At 44.1% G+C, this 11,988-nt stretch overlaps 1 protein-coding gene and 1 long non-coding RNA gene across 2 annotated transcripts; both read right to left on the bottom strand.

Moving 5' to 3' along the window:
* Window positions 1-378: 378 nt before the first annotated feature.
* Window positions 379-2,744, bottom strand: LOC124063063. The gene is made up of 3 exons (XR_006844041.1): window positions 2,687-2,744; window positions 550-656; window positions 379-432 (listed from the first exon to the last, which is right to left on the bottom strand). It is a non-coding gene; the product is annotated as an uncharacterized LOC124063063 (long non-coding RNA).
* Window positions 2,745-5,847: 3,103 nt separating this feature from the next.
* Window positions 5,848-11,988, bottom strand: LOC124063059 (alpha-2Db adrenergic receptor-like). Its single transcript, XM_046396343.1, has 3 exons — window positions 11,749-11,988; window positions 11,039-11,422; window positions 5,848-7,101 (listed from the first exon to the last, which is right to left on the bottom strand). Exons 2-3 carry the CDS (start codon window positions 11,357-11,359, stop codon window positions 5,947-5,949), a joined length of 1,476 nt encoding a protein of 491 aa, XP_046252299.1. The 5' UTR covers window positions 11,360-11,422; window positions 11,749-11,988; the 3' UTR covers window positions 5,848-5,946.

Raw genomic sequence — 11,988 nt, 5'->3', positions numbered from 1 at the left:
CTGTGTGGCTCTCACACGAGGCTGCTGCTATCATCGGGGTGAGTTGTTTTCACTACAAATGTTTCAAAATGTTTGGATCCACAAGAAGATAAATAAAATTTTAGCTGGCACAAATGGCAGTTACAGGAACAAAACGCTCAGACATCAGTGAGGGTGGAGTGAGGTGTCCACAGTCCTGTCCAACTCAGACGCCCATTCAGCCTGCTGCTGTCGCCGGTCAAACCATGTGAGGAGTAACGTGGAAGCAAACTCATCCAACCATGTCTTTATGGAGCTTTGCTTTGTGCACTGGGGCACAGTCATGCTGGAATAGAAAAGGGCCTTCAACAAACTGTTGCCACAAAGTTGGAAGCATAGCATTGTCCAAAATGTCTTGGTGTGCTGAAGCATTAAGATTTCCCTCCACTGGAAGTCAGGGGCCGAGCCCAAACCCTGAGGAACAGACCCACACCACACTTGGATTCAATGATAAAGAAGTCTGTCCCAATACTTTTGTCTGTACATTGTAAATCTGTGGACATTCTGCTATCATGTTTGTATGCAGCTAACCTGGCCTGAGTGATCCATCTTGGTTTTCCAACATGTTGTAGTGGAACACGGCGAAGCACATGCTGTCCTTTAACTTCTGTCTCCAGCTGCGCTCGCCAAGCCCAGCTCTGTAAGACAAAGTGTTTGTTTAGTCTCTCATTCAGCAGTTTTGGGGACAAACTGTACTTTTCTCTCTCTGTGTTTGAATATTTGCTCCCTGTCTGGAACTGTTTATTGTGCAGGAATCACACAGGCACAGTAAATTAATATTGTCTGAGCTCTCTGTCCTTCCCTGCATGGTCAACACATTTATCCTCTCTTGTCTTCTGTTTCCTCTGGAGATGCACAGGGATGGATGGAGCTGGTCAGCTTCTCAAAGCTGCATATTGTTCTTGTGCAAGCTCTGATGACTTCTTCACTTGACTGTCGAAAACAAACATCCAGCAAATGTTCTGCTTTTAGTTTCATGCACTTCTAACGAAATGTCCAGATGTTATCAGCAGCTAACGTTTTGATTGTAGAAGTTGCAACAGATTTTAATGAAACAATCTAATGTTTTTGCCATTTTTCACCACAAGATGAAACAACTTGACATTAAATTCTCTGGCGTATGATTTGATTAGCTGGGAAAAGAAGAGCTCAGAGCAGAATTTCTGCCGCGTTTGGAGTTTGAAGACGTCATCGGGTCACGTCTGCCATTAAAACAAAGTGTGGGCTCTGCTCTTCAGCATGTGGACAGGGATATGAATGGAAAAATTCAATGAGAAACTCATGTGAACAGTTTAATTTAATTGCATGACAGTCAACAGTCATAAATGCAGGATGTGCCTTTAGAAAAACTTTCCAGGTGGAGAAGACAAAAGCTAATTGAGAACATGAACCTCTAAAGAGGCCGCACAAGACACTGCAGCAGCTGCAGAGGTGGCAGGTGGCATGTCATCTTCATCCACTCTTGTTCCTTAGGTGAGACTCAACCATTACTTCAAGGACATGAACACATCAAGCAGTAAGCCGGAGCACCAGACCTCCACCGAGGAGGCAGTCAGTGTTTAGTACAAAACCGACAGTTCACCAAACTTATGAATGAGTCCTTAGCTCAACAAAAATCCACTTCAGGATCTCCAGAAGTCTCTAACTTCTGGTGCTGACACTATTAAAGCACTTCTCTCCCAGGCCAGGTGCACCAAGATGAAGAAAACCTGTGCAGGTTCAGAGAGGACAGGAGGGGAAACACAGGGAACACAAACGGCCTCAACACGATCGATGTGAGCAGTGCTGATTCAAACTAATCGGCAGAATTTGTGTATGTAAACATGCACGTATGTCTCCTGCCTTTACGCCACTCTTATTCTTTATGACAGCAGTAAATTAACATATTCTTGTTTTTGGCTCGTGGCTGCTGATCGACGCCCACACGGTCAGTGACAGCCGGTAGTGGAATGTGTTGAGGATGTGCTGAGTGCAGGACCTCCACCTGGCAGATGGAGAACCTCCGTGGGCCTCAGTGTTCCTCCAAGCCAATGAGCCAAGACACTGACAGATTTTAAAATAAGCTCTTGCTTGCATTCAAACAAGATCTCAACACTGACAGTTTCAAGCCCTGAAAGCACCACAGGGATGCGTTCGAGCGCTCTCTGCACGCTCAGAGCTGAAAGCGTGATGAGCCTGATGTGAATGAAGGTCCTGTAAACAGACTCAACATCTTTTGAACATGATGATAAAACAATGATAAATAAGCATGAGCTAATAGAAAACCCACAAAACAACTTAAACCCCGAGGGGGGACAGTATGCCCCGGACCAATCTGGCCCATGCAGGAGTGTTCACGGAATCAGGTCAAAAGCTATAAAGTTAGTTTTTAATAAAGCCGAAGCAAATGAATGCACAGCGACTTTAACTGCAGATGGTCTCAGGGGCTTATATTAGAGACAGGTTTTTATTTCTTGCTCCCTCTGCTTGATAAGTATATTTGGTCATATTTTTGTCACTGCATGCTGTCAATACTATGAAATACAATATAGTTTGGCTGGGAGATCAACACACATGCACCTGCAGTGACTGACACTCAGGATGACCAAAAAAAGGTTTTTTGGTTTTGGTTGGTTTTATAATGTTTAATTTATGTAGTTTAAGTGGGAGAAATATACATCATGCTTACCTGTACATGACTTCATCCACTCTTGGTTTGTCCACAGGCTTTGCTTTGTTCATGTCAACCACACACGGGGACCGGGGATTTGAGTATCTACATGTTATGTGATTTTATACTTTAAATATTGTACTTTTTATTTCTCTACATTTATCTGACAGTTACAGTTACTAGTTACTTTAAAAATGTTTTACATACAAACTATACCTTCAGTTTATAAAATCTGAAGCATCATAGATTCATTATAAATTAATTGTTAGAGATTAAACTACCAACAGTATAAAAAGCTTCACCAGCTACAAATGCTGCTCACACAGTGATGTATATGTGAAATTAACGTGTTAATAAAATGTCACACTGTGAAGCGTATAGCAAACATCTGATGCCAATCAGGGCAGCTTTTTCAGCTCCAGAAAGAGAAGGTGTTTAACAAGGTGTCAAACAATCCACTTTAATCTGATTCTGTTTCTGCTCTTCAGCCTCAGATCCTCTCACTCTCAGGCTCTTCAGTGTTAAAAGTTCAGTCCTGTTACCACATTCAGCTGAAACAATGGCCAAAACCACAAATATAATTCCCAAGTCGTAATAAACCGGAATTATCCTTTAACTCCTTCTCACATTATTTCATTACAGTTGTGAACAGAAATCATTAAATGTGTGACCTGTTTGGACCACAAATCCTCTGGAAAGGCGAAAATATTCTGATTAGTTTTTCACACCAAAAGTGCAAGGCCATTATTCCCAACGGCGTCAGCAGCTGTGCAAGCTTTAACAGGTGCACTGAGTTGATTTTCCACCAGTTTGTGTGTTCCATCCAGCTAATTTAAACTCTGGCATTGCAGGGAGGCGGACAGTGTTAAAGTAGAGGACGTGAAGCTCAGTTTGTCCAGCTGCTGCTCTGCATTCCGTCCACAGACCTGTCGGGGGTTAATCAGCAGAATGGGACACACCTGGGCTCAGGGTTCCCCATGTATACAACCCAGACGTATGTCCTCTCTCTTTTGACTTTTGCTTCTTTTTCTTTGTTTTTACAGCCCAACATCATCCATCACATTTGCATTCATCCGCTCCCTGCACTCCTGACTTTACAGACTCCTCCCCCCCATCTGTGTGGGTTACTTGGCTGTAAATAAATTACTTTATGAATGAGTATACCCGTGAGTTTTTGTCGCAGAGCCAGGACTTGGAGAAGTTAGTCCTCCACAGTCCCCGTTCTGCATAAAAAAAGTTTATCTAATGTTAGTTTGAGGCCTCAGCAGACACATGAGTGAGTTCTGTTTGAAGGCAGACTGTCCTTCCAAATTATTTTCATTATGATGCGGGGCTTCCTGCTTGTTGAGTGTGAACCATGTGTTAAGGCTGAATTCGATTTCAGCACTTTGCTGCATGTCATCCCATCTCTCTCCTCCCCTGCCTCTCATGTCTCTCCTCAGCTGTCGCTGTCTAGTGAAGCATAAATGCTAAAAAAAAAAAAAGGTTAGAAATACATTAATACATAATCTGTAGCATCCCAGTAAGCTGCTCAGTGTCATTTTGCACTTGAGCTTGTACAAACTATTTGCTGCAAACTGCTGAAAGAGCACAGATTGTAAAAAAGAAATGGACATCGACATCGAGTCAGCGAGACACGCACCTATTGGTTTGCAAACTAACATTCTGAGTTTGGCATTTTGGCAGTTGCCATTATGGGTTTTTTGGAGCCAGAAGTGACCATATTTGGATGAGATGGTGGATCTGGGGAGGACTTCCTGATTGGATCAGACTGAGATCCTGAGGACACGCCGTGCTCATCCCACACTAATGTATCCCCTGCTTTATGGTCTGTGTGGCTCTAAATGGGAGCATAATTTACAAAATAAACATCACGCTGTTGTGAAAAGACTTGAAATTAGCGACTGAGACCATAAACTCATCAGGAAACTGTTTACTGAGAAGTCAGCTCATTTTCTCATAAGCTTACATACAATCAGACTTCTTTTTGAAACCAGTGGAGTCGCCCCCTGCTGTCCAATAGAAAGAATGCGGGTTTAGGGATTTCAGACCCGGAGGCAACATCTGTTCTTTCATGCAGCCTATGTATAAGGGTCAGTATGTTGCACAAACATACAGTGGCCTCTCGTTTGGTTTCTTTGGTCTTGTTTGTCAACAGCATTATCCTCTTTACAATTCCACATGAGGTATTTGCACACATTTAAAGTTGCCGTCAAACTCTGTGTTGCATAGCAACACTGGCCTTGGACTCGTCGCTCCTCCTGCTGCTGCCAGCACTCATATCTGTGGTTTGTGATTTACAGGATAAAAGCAACTCGTCCGATTATCTACCCCGTCTAGTCCCAAATTTAAAGCAACAGATGACATTTTCTCACACAATCTGCATGAAGTGATGAATCAACAATCATTTATGTGTCGTCTCGATGTTGCGTCCGCTTCGGTTCAGGCCAGGTGTGGGTTCAGCAGTCAGCTTTGATGGGTTTTTAGAGACGGCGAAGAGTCAGTCCGCCCGCCCTCAGTGGCCGAGGCGGTCGGTCATCTGTTGTCGTATGAGGCTGAGGTTGATAATATACAGTCCTGGGTGTAGTTATGCTCCCCCTTTTCTTCCTCTCTCTGCTGTCCTCTCTGTGTGAGTACAGCAGCTCAGCCCATCTGCGAGCTGCACATGAATTATTAATGTCTTTGCCCCCGAGCTGTGCAGTGTCAACAGAACATTGCTGCTGTGTGAAACGCTGCTAACTTTCATTCAGCTTTTTGTTCTTTATGTCTACAAGAAGTTAATGTTTAAACTTTAAATGAGCTGCTGGAGTTTAGTTACTCTGAGGCAAAGAAATCCAATAAAAACTCATGGTGCATTTTTCAAAATGAGTTCGGTTTTTCACAGTATCTCTTATTTATTTTTTTGACAATGTGAGGATTGCAGAGCCAGTCAGCCTGCTTACCACAGCGTGCTGACATGTGGGAGCTCCGTGGGGGACGTAGCTCATTGCCCTGCGGCCATTTTCCTCTGATTAGCATTCAGGCAAAACCCAAGTTGAAAAGCTAGAGTAAGTTATTGCATCAAGGAAGAAGGATATGAAACACCTGCTTCATCATCCTCTTCCTCTGGCATGTTTAGAATAGAAAGTGATCATTTAATAAGTCGGTGAGTAGTTTGAATAATAAATCAATACTCAGGCTGTGTGACAAGCCCTTTAATGTCGGTATGACAGCACAGTGGAAAACAGGGTTAAAACTGTTTCTGGGTGTGTGCGAGCACTCACACATACATTCTCATCTTATGTTCGTTTATGAGTTTCAAATAAAATCTTCTTGAAGGCCCTCCTGAAGTCCCGGTTAAAGATGGTGTATATGATGGGGTTCAGGCAGCTGTTGCAGTATCCGATCCAGAAAAACAGGTTGAAGAGCGTATCAGGGATGGTGCAGTTCTCTCTGCAGACGGCGTGGAGACTGTAGGTGAAGAAAAACGGGAACCAGCAGAGGACAAAAACCCCCATCACCACAGCCAGAACAAACGTGAAGCGCTTCTCCCTCATTTGTGCCACTTTGTTTTTGGAGAGAGACGTCTGCCGGCTGCGGAGGGGCACCGGAGAGGGCAGGAGGAAGTGGTGGGAGCAGTGGTCGGAGGATGCCCATGATATGGAGGCGCAGGACGGAGGAGGAGGAGGAGGCTTCAACAGGTTTGAGCCTCCCTCCGCGTCCTTCCCCTCCTCTGTTTTCAAGCTTCCGCCGGCTCTCCTGGGGAAGCGAAGAGCCGAGGAAAAGGAGGAGGATGTCTTGACGTCCTCTTCGCAGCTCCTCTCCTCTAAGTCAATATCATCCAGCTCTCCTCTCCTGTGGCTGCTGCTGTTGCTGTCTACGTTGGAGGAGATGTGCCGGTTGGGAGGCCGCGGGCTGTCCAGCTCGTACTGGGATTTACTGCAGCTGACTCCCTTTCTTTGGCAAGTCCTGGCGGCGCCCACAAAGCAGGTCTCAGACTGCGATGGTTGCCGCTCCATCACGTTCTTCGCCACAAACACAGTGGAGGCTCGCTGCTTGGCAACCCGGTAGATCTTACAATAAACGAGTATCATGATGACACCCGGGGCGAAGAAGGACACGAGGCAGGAGGAGAGGATGTACCACGTCTGGTTGATGAGAAGACACTCCTGCCTCTGTGTGTCGTTCTCCTCCGCCGTCTCCAAATCCTCCTCCTTCTGAGTCATGAGGAGCGGCGGGGAGGAGATGACGATGGATATGAGCCACACGATGCTGATCATCGCTTTAATCCGTTTGGGCGTCCGTTTGCGGTTGTAGCTGACGGCTTTAGTGACGGACCAGTAGCGGTCGAGGCTGATGGCGCAAAGGTGGACGATGGACGAAGTGCAAAAGAGGACGTCGAGGGCCAGGTAGAAGGAGCACCAGGTGGAGCCAAAGTACCAGTAGCCCATGACCTGCAACAAGGAGAAACCAATTAACACATGCTGATGATTAATTAAGCGCCGTTAACGACCTGCAGGGCACAAGAAAAGCGTTTTCTTCTCCACTCAGCTGCAGGAGCATTTTGAATGGAAATGATCAATATCTCATTATGTTGGCTGAAAATGTATTTAATTTGCAGGAAACCTCTCAGCGAGTTTGCCTCTGTAGTTTCACATCAGACCTCTTGAAAACAATCGCTTTCGAGCTCTAAGAAATCCATCATATTTCTCTGCAGTGTGTGGGTTCTGCACATGAAGTCTGCCCAACGTTTACCTCTTCATCACCCATATTCTCCTCACTGGTAGATGATAAAGAAGTAAATATTGGACTCTCTCAGCAGCAGTGCAGTTGCTTGGCTACAAAGAACAATTGTTATGCTCATTGGCTTTTCTGGGGCGCTTCACTCTCACTTTATTTGAAATGTGGTACTGCTAAAGTGCAGAGGAAGGCTGAAGGAACTACTGGAGTCTTTGGTTCTCTCAACAACTCCAAGAACAGTGAATTGATAACAAGATCAACAATCAATTTATTTGATTTAAAGAACAAAACAGTCTGTGGTTCCTCCTTCTTAAAGTCAGGCTGCCAAACCTGATTAAAATAAAAATACTTTACTTTGTTACTCCCAAAAAGCAAAAAATATCTGCTTATAATTTACTTTGAAATTTCGTTTATGGATTTGTTTCTGCTGCCTTCTGTTTCTGCCTTTGGCTGCTACAAGGTTCTCTGTCTCTGTCTGCTTCATCACGTTCCACCGTCCAGGTTGAGGCTGTTACTGGCTGCCATACACACACTCTGCTATTCCAAATTACTGCTTACATCTTTTTCTGTTTCTGTCTTTCTTTTTTCTTTTGGGTGTTGACCTTGTTTTTGTGAAAGTTGCCAAAATCAGATTCCAGTGTGATAAGTTGATGTGCAGTGCAAGCCAGAGAATTTGTGAGCAGATGATAGCGAGATGTCATACTGACGAGATGATATGCTGACATAAGTACACGCTGATATCAGCATACTGTGATTTCTTCATCATAATGAGCCTGATGAAATTGCAGTTTTCTTTTCTAAAGTCTTTATGACTGTTCCTTTACACTTTTCCTTGACATCGTGATGCTTTTCATCAGCCAGCGCTGTGAGGCTGCAGTTAGACAAAGCAGTGTTTCAAGAGAAATGCTATAGCATGCTATATGCTACATAATGTCAACATAACAACATGCCCACAGCAACATCCTGATGTGTAATGTTTACCAAAGTAAAGCAAAGCACAGCTTTGATGAGGTAAAGCATTAAATATACTGTTTGGTTTTCTCTTGAGTATTGGTGAAAAGGATTTGCAAATCATTGCATTGGTCTTTGTTTTTGTTGTGCGAAGCATCCAGACTTTTTTAGAGTCAGGGTTGCATTGCTGGCTGATGAGAAGCGGGAACAAGTCAGGAGACTGCAGAGGACAACATGAGAGAGGAAGCCCCACAGGGTGTCCATCACGTAGACACCCTCCAACTTGAACAAGGAAAAAATGTAATTAAAGTGTCTAGAACTGTTCAGTTAATATGTCAAGATTTTCACAGCCCACATCCCATAAAATGTTGGCTCCTTGAACAGAATTCAGACTTCTTCTTTTTTTTACTGGGAAATGTTCAACATTCAGCTTCATTAGATATTCAGTGTACAAATAAAACTGACAAAAGACAAAACCCTCATGGGGTACTGAAGCTTTAGACATATGCAGATGATGTTTCTGGCAGATGTTGCTGAAGAACAGAAGCCTGAGGTGTGTGAATTTAGTTGACCAAAATACATCACTGAATTAGGTGATCTGTGGTCATCTTCACCTTGAACTGTAACCCTACCAAAAGGTCATGGAAAGACTTGAGAGGATTCATTACTGATGTCCACGTCTACAGGTCGAGACAAACCTACACTTACACACAACTCTACACAACTCGATGGCTCTCGGTCAAGCTCTCTTACCATCAGAAATGGGGTTCCACAGGGGTCTATCCTTGGTCCACTGCTGTTTATATATAATATAATTGGTCCCAATCAATACTTTGATGTCCAATTATGGCTGATGACACAATTTTACCTTCTCCCAGCCTTTGTTGCTTCTCAGCTATCACTTCTTAGTCGCAGACTGGTGTTAAATGCAGAAAAGACGAAGTACATGCTAATCTCAAGCACCTCCAGCAGCAATCATCCTGCTATTAAAACTTTAAATTGCACCCACATTACTCTAGCTGAGTATGAAAGATGAAAGTGACATATTTTGTCATTGGAGGGAACTCACTCCAACGAAATTTGTGCTCTGCATTTAACCCACCCAAGTGACGTGCACACACACAGCAAACCCGGGGCAGTGCGTGCAGCGCCCGGGGAGCAGTGGGGGTTAGGTACCTTGCTCAAGGGTACCTCAGCCATGGACACCGGTACGGGGAATCGAACCAGCGATCCACCGGTTACGGGTCCGACACCCTAACCGCTGATCCACGACTGCCCATTATATTTGGGAACTTTGCTTGACAGCAAACTATCATTTAAAATTTATCTCCAACATTTGAGTCAAAAATCAAACTTGGCTTCTGAAAGAGGATAAAATGATGTTTATCTGCTTCCTGCGGTAAGACTATTGACTGTGGAGATATCCTCTGTTGTCATGCTGCTTATCAGTTAAACGCTGTTTATCTATCATAGCGCATTATGCTTTATCACGATTGACAAGTTTAATCTTCATCACTGCTCTCTGTAGAGGGTGAGGGTTCAGATGGACATTCTTACAGCCGAGAAGAAAAAGGCACCTCATGTTATTTCTCCACAAAGCTCCACTGCTCCTCTTCTCTCGTTAAAATCTCCAAACCAATCCAGCAATTACTGAACCTTGGATATCCCTGATGGACGCACTGATGTTGGCGGGTCTGGGCTCAGGCATTATGCACCTTGAAAGAGGAATGAGCTGCAAGCTGCCCTCACACTGTAGTCTTACGTTCTTCTTCGGGATTCTTTATGATTCTGATCATGTGTGCTCTTTTGCATGATTCTCGTACTTGTTTTTATTGACTCCTGGTTGTATTGTGTTTGCTGAGTGTGTTTTTGTTCCCTTCCAAGAGATCTTAATCTCAATGAGACTGCCTGATTACATAAAGATAAAATAAATATATAAATGAAGGCAATAGCTGTAAAATCAAAGAACAGAATATTACTAATCTAATCACTCTCTCAGTAAAATTGTGTACCCTCAAATCAAAACCCTTGTGTATTATATCTGAAGATGAATCCAAGCAGAATGGGTGAAGACACAAACAAAGAAACAAACAAGACAATAAATCTGTGCCCCTCATTTAATGTGTTTGTATGAATGAGTTTGGCTTTGTAAACGTATGGTGTCTGTCACCTGCCATTAGTGAGTTTGTTTGATTTGTTAGCCTGGTTCACCTGCTGTGAGCGACTGATGTCACCTGAATGTCTTTGTGTACTTCAGGGACTGTCTGTTGGTCCAGACTGAAATATCTTAACTGAGCTACAGAAAAAGATTCCCATAAAATTGGATTCAGATGTCCACGATCCCCAGAGGATGCGTCCTAATGACTCTGGTGGTCCTCCAGCAGGTTGACTCGGGTTGACTGAGTTAAAACTTGGTACACATGTTCTCGGTCTTTGTGAAGTTTTTCATGATCCCTGGACTTTTCATCTGTCATGTAATTTTTCTAATGCTTTGTTTATGAAGAAGATGTTTTTGTCAATCCAATGATCACTACAACCTGGCAGAGCAGAAGACTCCGTCATCATTTACATCTGGCTGAGATCTGCTCTCCACATGTGACGTGGAGCCAGCAAACTACACCCGTTTCCCCCGCTCAGAGCGGGTGTCCACATTCAGACTGCACGTGAATACCAGCTGTGAGCAGAGTCTGGAAAACTCACCTCATTAGCTAAGGAGAAGGGGATGACCAGCGTCGCCACCAGTATGTCTGCAGAGGCCAGAGACACCAGGAAGAGGTTTTGAGGCGCCCTCAGTGCTCGGCTGGTGAACACCGCCACCACGACCAGCACGTTACCCACCACAGTACCCAGTATGATGACTGTGACCACCAGCACAATGAGCACCGACGCCACCTGTGAGTGAGGAGGTAGAGGAGGAGATCTCGGCGAGGATGAGGACGTCTGGTTCTCCAAAGAAGAGTTTGTTGGTAAAGAGGCCGCCATCGTGGCCATCACAGACGTGATGACATCCGATAAGTCCATCCTGGTTAAATGACTGACATTTTGATCTCCATTTCTTTCTTTCTTTTTACCTCCAGTGCTTCACTGTCAGTGAGAAAATAACAAACAAAATAACATAAGGAAGAAAGAAAGAGAAAAAGCCAGTGAAAGAATCTGCCAAAACATTCAAAGCTGTTTCTTTGGCTACTGAGGAAATACAACCAATAAAATCCTCACCAGCTTCGGCATATCAGACTCTCAACAACAAAGTAGCTCTCTGTGAAAATAAAAAATTACAAATGCGTGTCCCAGATCCTCGTAGCACTACAGTTACGGTCAGTATTACTTCACACTGTACTCAGAAACTCGCTGCCGCAACACATCTGCAGCTGAATGAAGGATTTACATGATTTAAGTTTTAAAAGTCATACCTGTTAAATTATCCATTCATAAGCACATCTGAGCCCAGAGGTTGGCACACTGGATTAAAGCCACAGGACTGGCCCACTTATCTCCAGTGAGGTGGAAGGAAAAAAGAGTAAAGCTGCACGCTCTGGTTGGAGGACAGAAACCCTATTTGGAATGCATGGTACCCTCATACTGCTGCACTCCGAAAAAGATCAACGTGGCCGAAGACAAGGACCCAAAAGTGGGAAAGAGATGAGGGAAAA

This window comes from Scatophagus argus, chromosome 1 (assembly GCF_020382885.2).
Source record: "Scatophagus argus isolate fScaArg1 chromosome 1, fScaArg1.pri, whole genome shotgun sequence".
NCBI classification, from domain to species: Eukaryota; Metazoa; Chordata; class Actinopteri; family Scatophagidae; genus Scatophagus; species Scatophagus argus.
The sequence above is the reverse complement of the archived record's forward strand: the minus strand, read 5'-3'. Positions and strand labels throughout refer to the sequence as shown.

Excerpts from the sequence above, each read along its gene's own strand:
- LOC124063059 (XM_046396343.1), bottom strand. The coding sequence starts at position 11,359 with ATGGACTTATCGGATGTCATCACGTCTGTGATGGCCACGATGGCGGCC. Across the intron at positions 7,102-11,038 it reads CCTTCTCCTTAGCTAATGAG|GTCATGGGCTACTGGTACTT; the intron begins GTGAGTTTTCCA and ends TCCTTGTTGCAG.